This window comes from Nerophis lumbriciformis, linkage group LG30, assembly GCF_033978685.3.
Source record: "Nerophis lumbriciformis linkage group LG30, RoL_Nlum_v2.1, whole genome shotgun sequence".
Classification (NCBI taxonomy): Eukaryota; Metazoa; Chordata; class Actinopteri; order Syngnathiformes; family Syngnathidae; genus Nerophis; species Nerophis lumbriciformis.
The window spans coordinates 6,572,587-6,585,263 of record NC_084577.2 but is presented as its reverse complement, the minus strand read 5'-3'; the positions used below and the strand labels follow the sequence as shown (position 1 = coordinate 6,585,263).

Below are 12,677 nucleotides of genomic sequence, written 5' to 3'. Positions count from 1 at the left end.
TCGCAAGCGTATGATTATTACAAGTAGCGCTGTTGCAATCTTTTCAAGTAAAATGTAGTCAACTTTAGAGCGTTTGTTGCGCCGTGCTTCGCCATTTTGAGATCTGACATCACTACGCACGTTGCGTAATGACTTCATTTCCACCTGAAAGGATCGATAAGAAAATTGTTTGACTAAAGGGCAAGCGATTCCAAGGAATTGATACACTGGGAACCGGTTCTGAACAAGAACCGGTTTTCGATTCCCATCCCTAAGTAGGGGGAAATACAGAGTTCTTTGATTAAAAATATACCTCCAAACATTTGCTGTGCATGAAATGAACATTCAGATACTAAGAAAATGAACACGTCTTGGGATTCAGATAAGACTGCAAATAAAAAATCTTAATATTCTTGAATGCTTGTGTGCCTGACCAATTTAGAATGCTGTTATTTCCAATACTAATACCTTAAGGCTATTTATACTTGCGTCCAATTCAGAAAAGAACAAAGAACTGTCTCGGAGTACAGATCAACTGTCTACACTCATCTTATCATCAGTCTTCTTTTATCTTCCCATTTTCCTCTGTCTTCTCATTCATCAGGCTATCATCATTCGTCTGACGCTTCAGTCTCATCCATCATCTAGTTTGCTCAATCACTCACCCGCGCACCATGCTTATATTCCATCTCCGTCTATTTCTTCACTTGATACCATCAGCATCAGTTTGCCTTTTTCTCCGCCATGTCTTCCCTTAACACTGTTGTCAGCAGCTTTGTTATCTCTTAGTGTGTTTTTGTTGTGAGCGCTTCTGTTTCAGTTTCAGTTTCTGCAATGTCACCTAACTGGCATTCAGTCACAGTGGCTGCTGTTGAGTCTTTGAGGTACTTACAGTGGCTATAAAATGTGCAAACATCCCTGTAAATTAAGTAATTAAAGGCCTACTGAAATGCGATTTTCTTATTTAAACGGGGATAGCAGTCCATTCTATGTGTCATACTTGATCATTTCGCGATATTGCCATATTTTTGCTGAATGGATTTAGTAGAGAACATCGACAATAAAGTTGGCAACTTTTGGTCGCTGATAAAAAAGCCTTGCCTATACCGGAAGTAGCAGACGAGTAGCGTGACGTCACAGGTTGTGGAGCTCCTCACATCTGCACATTGTTTACAATCATGACCACCAGCAGCGAGAGCGATTCGGACCGAGAAAGCGACGATTTCCCCATTAATTTGAGCGAGCTAGATTCGTGGATGAGGAAAGTGAGAGTGAAGGACTAGAGGGCAGTGGGAGCGATTCAGATAGGGAAGATGCTGTGAGAGGCGGGCGGGACCTGATATTCAGCTGGGAATGACTAAAACAGTAAATACACAAGACATGTATATACTCTATTAGCCACAACACAACCAGGCTTATATTTAATATGCCACAAATTAATCCCGCATAACAAACACCTCCCCCCTCCCGTCCATATAACCCGCCTATACAACTCAAACACCTGCACAACACACTCAATCCCACAGCCCAAAGTACCGTTCGCCTCCCCAAAGTTCATACAGCACATTTATTTCCCCAAATTCCCCAAAGTTACGTACGTGACATGCACATAGCAGCACGCATGTACGGGCAAGCGATCAAATGTTTGGAAGCCGCAGCTGCATGCGTACTCACGGTACCGTGTCTGCGTATCCAACTCAAAGTCCTCCTGGTAAGAGTCTCTGTTGTCCCAGTTCTCCACAGGCCAATGGTAAAACTTGACTGTCATCTTTCGGGAAAGTAAACAATGAAACACCGGCTGTGTTTGTGTTGCTGAAGTCGGCCGCAATACACCGCTTCCCACCTACAGCTTTCTTCTTTGCTGTCTCCATTGTTCATTGAACAAATTGCAAAAGATTCACCAACACAGATGTCCAGAATACTGTGGAATTTTGCGATGAAAACAGACGACTTAATAGCAGGCCACCATGCTGTCCCAAAATGTCCTCTACAATCCGCGCAGACGTCATCATACCGAGACGGTTTCAGCAGGATATTTCGCGCGAAATTTAAAATTGCACTTTAGTAAGCTAACCTGGCCGTATTGGCATGTGTTGCAATGTTAAGATTTCATCATTGATATACAAATTATCAGACTGCGTGGTCAGTAGTAGTGGGTTTCGGTAGGCCTTTAAGCTGCTTATACTAAGTTTTATTGTTGATATTGCCAAGGCAAAAGAATGAGTAAACCACAAAAAGAAGGCAGGGATTTGGGAAAAAGGAAAAGTGCATTAAGTTAAGTGGCTGTAATAATGTTCTGCCTCTTGACAACCACCATCAACCGCCTTGGCAACAAGCCTTGTTGGAAACAGTGGTCCGTCACCTTGAGAGCAACAGGCTTACCGACAGAGGACATAGCGAACTGATGACGTAAGATTGTGTGCCTATGCAAGTATAGCACTGCATCGAGGGGAAAAAATATGCAGTGTGTGTCAGTTAGACCTGGTATAAAAGTGATGGATGGTTATGGAAATCAAAACAATGACGGAGTATGAATTTGGAGAGTGCATTTGAAGTGTGTTGTAGTCTGCTGCATACACTTGGCTTACAGAGGCGACAGTCTCTGTGTTTGTGTCTCTATAAACATTTTAAAGAGATTGCTTGGCAGAAGTACAAGTCCCCCCCCTTAAGTTGAGAGGGTGAGATTTTAGTTGCTGTAATAATGACAAGGCAATATTTTGTTTATGTGTGTGTGTGTGTGTGTTTGTGTCAGACCTGGTGGAAAATAAGAGCTTGGCTGATGTAGCCCCAGCTTGAGGTTGGACTGAGGTAGTGAATCAGCAGAAGCAGCAGCAGCATGAAAGCGATGCTGGCCGAGGCGTAGATAGCGTTGATAAGAAACATCATGACGGCACAGCCCACAATGCCCAGCACGCACGTATGCCAGGTGAAGTATCGAAAAGTGGGCCTGGGAAGAGAAAAAAGGAATAACACTCTTTATGCCATCAAAATTGAAAGATGTTTGGATAAACATACAGTCGTAGTCAAAAGTTTACATAGACTTGTAAAGAACATAATGTCATGGCTGTCTTGAGTTTCCAATCATTTCTACAACTCTTATTTGTTTGTGATAGAGTGATTGGAGCACATACTTGTTGATCACAAAAAACATACATGAAGTTTGGTTCTTTTATGAATTTATTATGGGTCTACTGAAAATGTGACCAAATCTGCTAGGTCAAAAGTATACATACAGCAATGTTAATATTTGGTTACATGTTCCTTGGCAAGTTTCACTGCAATAAGGCGCTTTTGGGAGCCATCCACAAGCTTCTGGCAAGCTTCTGCTTGAATTTTTGACCACTCTTCTTGACAAAATTGGTGCAGTTCAGCTATATTTGTTTGTTTTCTGACATGGACTTGTTTCTTCAGCATTGTCCACATGTTCTCAATGGGGTTTAAGTCAGGACTTTGGGAAGACCAATCTAAAACCTTAATTCTAGTCTGATTTAACTATTCCTTTACCACTTTGATGTATGTTTGGGGTCATTGTCCTGTTGGAACACCCAACTGCGCCCAAGACCCAACCTCAGGGCTGATGATTTTAGGTTGTCCTGAAGAATTTGGAGGTCATCCTCCTTTTTCATTGGCCCATTTACTCTCTGCAAAGCACCAGTTCCATTGGCAGAAAAACAGAACCAGAGCATAATACTACACCACCATGCTTGACAGTAGGGATGGTGAGATTAAAGGCCTCACCTTTTCTCGTCCAAACATATTGCTGGGTATTATGGCCAAACAGCTACATTTTTGTAGGTCTGTGGTCAATATGATCTTTTCAAATGTGACTTCAGTCTAAACGCAACCCCGTATGAGACTTTTTCGTCAGCTTTGGGCGAACTACGTCATTTGTGTGCAGGGGCAAAGATGCAGCCCGTCAACAAAACTGGATACTTCATCACAACATCTGGTTTCGGTAAGCAAAGTCTATTATCGACAGCCAAATGGGTTATACTTGTATAGCGCTTTTCTACCTTCAAGGTACTCAATGCGCTTTGACACTATTTCCACATTCACACACACATTCACACACTGATGGCGGGAGCTGCCATGCAAGGCCCTAAGCACGACCCATTAGGAGCAAGGGTGAAGTCTCTTGCCTAAGGACACAACGGGCGTGACGAGGTTACTTTAATTCATTTTCACATAAAAACACACTCATTTTCAAAGTGTGATGACCATATCTATGGTAAATGGGTTATACTTGTATAGCGCTTTCCTACCTTCAAGGTACTCAAAGCGCTTTGGCACTATTTCCACATTCACACACTGATGGCGGGAGCTGCCATGCAAGGTGCTAACCAGGACCCATCAGGAGCAAGGGTGAAGTGTCTTGCCCAAGGACACAACGGACGTGACGAGGTTGGTAGAAGGTGGGGATCGAACCAGGAACCCTCAGGTTGCTGGCACGGCCACTCTCTCAACTGTGCCACGCCATCCCCTTATGGTGGCGACTTTTATTTTATTTTGTAGTAGTAGCGACTTCCTTGTTCATTTACGGAATCCGGTCAACTTCCTTTGTTTTCACATTATTGAATAAAATGATAAAAATAATAGATTAGATTTATATCCGGCTTTTCTAGACACTTAAACTTAAACTGAGAACAAGGGATGCAATGGTATCAAAATCTCACTGTACAATATTATCACGGTTTTAAGGGCACGGTACAATATCATTGTATTATATAGAAGAAAAAAAATACTTAAAAATGCCATACTGTGTCAAAAGAAGTGGCAGGAATGTTTAGGATAAACACGCTTACTATAATTCGGTCCCTCTCAAATAGTGGGGCTGGCCCCCTTTGGGGGGCGCGGTGTGATGCCAGGAGGGGGCGAGTGTGACCTCAGGGCACATACTTTTTTACTGTTTATGATGAAGCGTATGTAGCACTTGGCTTCACTGTTACCAAGGTGGGAGACGAGGAAAGGCCGGTGTGTTGCTTCCTTTAATGTTAATAAACTTACAATGTTATGCAGAGATATAGTTATAACAATTTTATAGACAAATTATACTATTTATAGTCAGAAATATCTTCTTCTTCTTTGGGGAAGCGTAACAGAACATATTTGAGAAGCACTGCTATAATTGAACACAAACATAATGCTAAAATGTTCTAATCATAGTTATTACTAAAAAAAACAATATTTTTAAGTGCAAAAAATTGTGCAGGAACATCCACTGTTTCAAGCAAATATTTAAAAAAAAATAACTTAAAGTAAACATGTAAACAAAGTTCACTCTAGTAGGGGACGGCGTGGCGCAGTGGAAGAATGGCCGTGCGCGACCCGAGGGTCCCTGGTTCAATCCCCACCTAGTACCAACCTCGTCATGTCCGTTGTGTCCTGGGCAAGACACTTCACCCTTGCTCCTGATGGGTGCTGGTTAGCGCCTTGCATGGCAGCTCCCTCCATCAGTGTGTGAATGTGTGTGTGAATGGGTAAATGTGGAAGTAGTGTCAAAGCGCTTTGAGTACCTTGAAGGTAGAAAAGCGCTATACAAGTACAACCCATTTATTTATTTAGTATCTTTCAACGTTTACTTTCTGAGAAGTAAACAGTGGACATGTTTATATTAGTTTGACGAAAAGCAAACTAACAATATAACTTTTAATAATGTAAATACCTCACAAACTGATGTTTGGCTTCGCTGGCTTCAAATATATTTTCTGGGTGACAGTTTGTAAGGCGGCGACTTGTCTAGGGTGTACCCTGCCTTCCGCCTGAGTGCAGCTGGATAGCCCCCCCCCGTCGTTGAGAGAGACAAGTGGTGGAAAAATGCATGGATGTATTGAAGATTATTCAAGTAGCTTTTCAGTGTAAAGGGTGATTTACCTCTGAGCAGTGCAACGTGACCGGCTGGCTCTGGGTCGCCTTGGAAACGCTGGAGACAAAGTTGGCGCGCTTTGCTTTGCAGAACGCAGAATTTCTCTATTCCAGCAAATGTATTATGTTTTCGCCAAGGTTTGTTTGTTAGCAACATAACTCAAACAATTATGGATAGGTTTTGAAGAATTGTTCAGGAAATGCCCGGAAACACAATTCCTCTAATCAGAGACAAGTATGTATTTACTGATAGAATAAGCTATCAGGTGTCTACAGTAAATGTGATATTCAAATTGTATCACTCAAAAGGTCTACAGGTGTGATACTTTATTATGTGTACAATATAAATACATAAAAAATACATTTATACCGGCTCAGTGGCCTTGTGGTTAGAGCAGGGGTGTCAAACTCAAATACAGAGTGGGCCAAAATTTAAAACTGAACAAAGTCACGGGCCAAGGTTGAACAAACTAACCTTCTTAATAGGGACCCAAACAAGTTTTGCATTGAATATTGAACAAGCAAGGCTTATATAACTTTATAGTGACATGCAAAATCAAGTTTAAAATAATAACAATTAAAAAACATCAATGGCATATCAAATAAAATTTAAATAAAATTGTAATGCCTTTTTTCTATTTGCAGCCTTCTGAGGTAAATATCAAAATAAACTTTTTCCACAGGCTAATAATAAATTTGAAAATAAAATAACAATAATGAATGAATCAAACATTCAAGCCTTGAAGTAGCAAGAGAAAGTGCATGAATAAAATGTTAATTATTGCTCAGTTTGCTACACTGATTTGCTTTAACACTGAATATGGAACAAGCAACGCTTATATAACGTAATAGTGCAAAATCAACTTTCAAAAAACAAACCAAAAAACATCAATGGCATATTAAATAAAATGTAAATAAAAAATGGAATGCCTCTTTTCTATTTGCAGCCTTCTGAGGTAAATATCAACATTAACTTTTTCCACAGGCTAATACATTTGAAAATAAAATAACAATGAATAAATCGACCATTCAGGCCTTGTTACTGCTCAGTTTGAGACAAACTGATCTAATCTGATGTGCCCAAGCCAGATACCTGGCATCTTTTCTGGGATGCTAGTTCATTAATGTCGGGGCTCAGGTGGGCGGGGTTTGGTGGTAGCGGGTGGTGTATATTGTAGCGCCCCGGAAGAGTTAGTGCTGCAAGGGGTTCTGAGTAATTGTTCTGTTGTGTTTATGTTGTGTTACATTGCGGATGTTCTCCCGAAATGTGTTTGTCATTTTTGTTTGGTGTGGTTTCACGGTGTGGCGCATATTTGTAACAGTGTTAAAGTTGTTTATGCGGCCACCCTCATTGTGACCTGTATGGCTATTGATCAAGTATGCATTGCATTCACTTATGTGTGTGTAGAAGCCGCATATATCATGTGACAGGGGCCGGCACGGTGTTTGTATGGAGGAAAAGCAGACGTGATGACAGATTGTAGAGGACGCTAAAGACAGTGCCTTTAAGGCACGCCCCCAATATTGTTGTCCGGGTGGAAATCGGGAGAAATTCGGGAGAATGGTTGCCCGGGGAGACTTTCGAGAGGGGCACTGAAAATCGGGAGGGTTGGCAAGTATGAGTATTAGCGGTGAATGTGGTGTTACAGCGGCACCACCGCTGTATAATACCGGCGGGCCAGCTCTAATGTTAATTTGATATTGCCTCAAGGGCCAAATGAAATTACACGGCGGGCCAAATTTGGCCCGCGGGCCAGAGTTTGACACCCATGGGCTAGAGTGTCAAAACAGTCCCGTGTAAAACAATACAAATATGTAAGTTTCCTTCTTTTGGAGACAGAAGGCAGGAGGTTATGGTTTGGGAGGCTCCAGGCTGCAGCAAACAGTCTCGGCTCATCTTGAAGCAGAGGAGGGGGTGCTTGGCCAAAAGCATATACTAAAATTACCACATATGTACGTCCACACCGTGCGCCCACTGTTAGACACATCCTAAATTGTGTGCAAGCTCACATCCAAATACACAAACTCTATGATTTAACGGTTTTGCATTGTTTAGCAAGAGTATCCACATTGTAACAACATTTATAAGTCAGAAAATGTGAACATTATCATAGGTCCCCTTTATAGACAATAAGTGTGAAGATGGTGCCATTATGATGTTTTCTGTTGATTTACTACGCCAAGTTTGTCATCACAGTGATGACTATTCTTAGTTTGAAATAAATAATACATTAGCCATGATCTTTCCTTTTAGGAGAGATCTTGATCTGACACTGCCTCATTCCTTCAAACTTTGCTTTTACGTCTTGACCACACTGGTGGCCCCTTCTTCATCCTATTGGAGAGGGTGTAATTACGATAAAAGCTCACTTCAGCCACCTCTTCAACCCGTCTTGTATGTCTTTCTCTTCCATCATTAGCGACAATAGTAACGCCATACAATCGCCTCTCTTACTCCATCAATTGTCTCTCTCTGGTTCTCCACCAGATGATGGTCAATTTGCTGACAAAGCTATAGTACCTTTAGATAATCAAAACAGGTAAGACCAGACATTCGCGCTGAATGATGTTTCAAATGATGGTAAAGCCAGGACAGAAACTTTATCTACACACACACAAAGAAGAAAGAGAGGCAATGTAAGACACTGAATGACCTTACGCAACACAATAACTATTTCTGGTAAAGACATCAAGTTAAGTTAATGGTGTGAAAATCTTTCCTTTTAACTAGTAGGATTAGTAGTCAAACAAATACAACAAAATCACTGATTTCTGCAGACCACTGCTAGTAGATATCACCCAAAAATGTAATTGTCAAGAGTATGAGTTGATCTATGTTCAAAAAAAGTGTGTTAAAATGGTTTTACTGTTGATGTTAATTGCACAATAAAGCATCAGTTCCTAGCAATAATTAAACAATCTAAATAATACACTGGGACAAGACTGCTATGCTTAGCTTTGATATATAGTATTACATGTCAAGAAGATAGGCAAAGTGCGCCAATTCAATTTAACATTGTTTTGGTGTGTGGTTATTCATGTATTTTGCCAGAACACCATAATTTACAAATTGTACTCAAATCCAATATTTGGTGATCCATCTTCGTTTTATTGCAGTGCAGCACATTTTAATGATTAAGTCTAATGATTTGGCTGAGGACAAAGCTTTCACTAGTTGATTCAGATGGTCAGTTCACACATTATTACACAGACAATCAAAGCGGTTCCAGAGAATTAGGTTGTAATTTAGATGACAGATGGGACTTAGTAAAGACTCTATTGGTGTGTTTGTTTCACAACTAAGACTAAAGAGATCACCTGTCGCACAAATGTGACAACAATTTGTCCTGGATCCTAGCCAATGAAAAAGTGATTCTACATGTATAGTATGTGTTGCATAATGTGCTCATCTGCATGCCTCAGTGGGTAGAGTTGTCAAAAACTGTACTCAAGTAAGAGAACGGTTACTTCAGAATATTATGACTCAAGTAAAAGTAATACCGTAGCCCTCCAAATAATTACTTGGGTAAGAGTAACTAAGTATTTAGTGAAAAAATACTCAAGTACTGATAACTGGTGGGTAACTTATGATTTATTCAGTAGCTATGTTTTTAATGGTACTTGCACTAACACTGTAGAAACACTGCTAAAACATGTACAACAAAAGATGCACATTTTACGGTCACTTATGACCGGTGTTTGGAAAATTACTTTGAAAAAGTAATTAATTACAGTTACTCGTTACTTTGCAAAAAACTTTATTGAATTATTAACGGTAATACTCATGAATAAATTAAATTAATTACCTGGGGAAGTAATTATTGCATTATTAATTTTTTTAATACTTTAATATCTGGCATATGCAGTTGAGATATTTCATTAAATCCAGTATGTGTGAGTGTGCATTTAAAAGGCGGTAGTTGTTGCTGAGTGACGTGTGACGCCAGCGCTCAGACAGAGCAGCATTAGCTCAGCTTTGTTTGTTAGCTCAGACTCGTAGTTTGCAGGTAGTGAAGGTAGCTCTGTTGAATCTTTTCACTGGATTGTTTTAGCTAGTGATGGTCTAATGAAGCCTCATTAGGCATTGAAGCACTTGAGCCAATTGGTTTGAGAATTTCTCAAAGCTTCACACATGCTTAATGTTTACAGCGATAAGCACATTCGGTAATTGACGTTGCAGAGAATCGAACAAACATGTGGCATAAATGGTAGATGCGTAAACCACGTGTGTGCTTGCATGTGTGTTGTTTGTTGTGTGATGTTGCATCCGTCTGTTTGATATCAAGTTATTTTAGTGTGGTGCTGGTTGTTGTTTTCAGAATCAATCGTACAAAAATATTTACAGCATTGAACTTGCTGTGCTTCTGCCGCTGTCTTGTTGACATACAACCACATCAAAAGTAGTGTGCCGGGTTGCACCAAACGTGTCACTAACGGTGTTGTAACGTACATAAAGTAATTAATTAGATTAATCATTACTAGTAAAAGTACTGGTGTTAGTAACACCGTTATCATTACACTTTAATTCAGAACACTGCTTATGATGCTACAACAGGACTAATGTTAGCATAAGCGCAGCTAAAACTGAAAAAAACATGTACAACTTACCACAACAGGTTTTCTGTAGTTGGAAGTGGACTTCTTGTAGGCTGAAATTTTGTGATATAATATTGATATGATATTGCAGCTCTGTTTTTGTAGTTTATAAGGAAAATATTAAATGAAGAGGTGTGATGCCTCTTCTGACAGTGAGTCGCTGTCGTTTTCTTCACTGCTGCAAGATTACAATATCAATATGTCACTTTTTAAACTGGAACTAGCAATATTTTTGAGTGCAGTCATGTGACTGCCAGGCTCGGTTTGATTGGTGAAACGGAGTAAAAACTCACTCGGGGTTGGATTTGATTGGTGACATAAAGACATGTAACAGAGCCTGCAGGAAAAAGTGTTTTTAACAAACCAAAACAGTACGCGTAATTGCACGCAGTAATCCATACATTAATGTAGCAATCTGAATGAAACGCAATGTAACAGAGTAAAAGTAGTGTTTTTCTTTAAAAAAATACTCAAGTAGAAGTAAAAAGTACCGTATTTTCTGGACTAAAAGTGGCTACTTTTTCCCACGCTTTGGACTTTAGGGCCTATAAAACGGTGCGTCTAATTAATGATTTTTTCTCTGCAAACAGCCATAATGTTTTGCATTCAAAAATTGTTTTCATAAAACACGACAGAGAAACTTAAAAAAGTGTGTTATTGTTTGTGCTATGGCAACATCTTTTGGAGGAGTTCGCCCAATGCGTGTGCTGCGGGTTGCAGGTTTACAGTATTTCTTTCTGTTCAGTGCCTTGAACCGGAAGTACAAGTTGTCCATAGCGTTACTACTCGTATGGATTCTTCATTCATTACTCTAAGCAACACATCTAAGTTTTGCCAAACTAAAGCAATTCATACTTACCGGTACTAAACCCTCTCATGTTTGTTTTCATGCATATTTGTACTTGCTATCTTAGTGTAATCAAGCTAGCGTTGTTAGCATTAGCTAATATGCTAACACGTTTTGGAGTGTGTGATCTCATGGAAACCGTGTGAAGTTCTTTAGTGTTTGAGGCATTTCTAATCGTAAAAATAGTACTTTTTAAAAAGTTATATGAAGCTGTAGTCACACATAGGACTCATCACGCTCAAAGATAACACTAAAAACACACAAATACGACACAATCACATGCAGGCAATATGAGAGTCAGGCATCTGCATTCACACGTCAATAATAGGGAACAAAAAGAACTGCTGCATGACTGACAGAGCCAGTCTCCAAATTGTAAGCCTTTACCCACTGTATACTGCCTGTGCAGACACATTTAACAAGTAGACATCTTTTCCGCTACATCATAATTTCAAACACACCTACACAATGCCAAATTTAAGGGAAAGGGAAATATTTCTGCTAAATTAGTTATGCTAATTACAGAGCAGCTCTCTAGGGAGAGACGGCGCTAAATGGCTTTTCATTCTTTTCGCCTGGAAAGAGCCATGGGAGAGCGCCAGACAGAGCACAATGAAAGGAGCACAAGGAATTGAAAAAAAAAAACACAAGAGACCTGCGGGGACTGCAGGTCCCACTGCCAACTGGGAGAAGTTAACAATAGAAATGTTTTGCCTGAGTCTTTGAAACCAGCTTTTGAAAATGCATGTAAACATCTTAATCTGATATTGTTTAACTTTTTAAAAGTCCTGCTTTATTGGATAATCATCGGAGTCGGCATTCTCTACATGCGTGGCGGACTAACGGTTCAGACCTTAACAACAACAAATTCACAAAAGAAGTCGAAGCCTCAGGGAAGGGGGCATGTTTACATCAACAAAACGAGACACATTCTTGCTACAGAAGCTAAAGTAAGTCAGAAAATGTTAAAGTACTGCATATGGAAATAAAAAAAAACCTGTTTTGTCAGTGGAAGAAGATTATAGAAGAAGACTGTTATAAGGGTGTTTTGATCAGAGTTTTATGCTGCCAATTCCAATACCAATCATCCATAAGTAAGACCAGCTGATACCAATCACATGTATTACCTGCTAATTTTAATTACAATTATAATCAGAAAAATACACATAAATGCAGTATAACAATATCAACACAATACTCATACTTATTTTTTTTCATTTCTTTAACTACGTACAAATATTTGAGCAAAATAAAGTTGATAGTAAACAATAACTAAACCAAAGTGTATGCCTGACTGTTTCACAGCAACAGAGCACTGTTGTATTATCCTCTCTCTAGAGTTTTATTCATCTACCGGTATTTGTTAATTTCCTGTTAATGACTGATTACTTTC

The 12,677-nt window shown here is 39.7% G+C and overlaps 1 protein-coding gene across 1 annotated transcript in view; it reads right to left on the bottom strand.

The window, feature by feature from the left end:
• LOC133572609 (solute carrier family 12 member 9) overlaps positions 1 to 12,677 on the bottom strand; it is a 115,982-nt gene that overhangs the window by 11,714 nt on the left and 91,591 nt on the right. Inside the window, exon 10 of the mRNA XM_061925437.2 lies at positions 2,734 to 2,926. Within this exon, the coding sequence (XP_061781421.2) occupies positions 2,734 to 2,926 (193 nt within the window). The remainder of the gene's footprint in view (positions 1 to 2,733; positions 2,927 to 12,677) is intronic.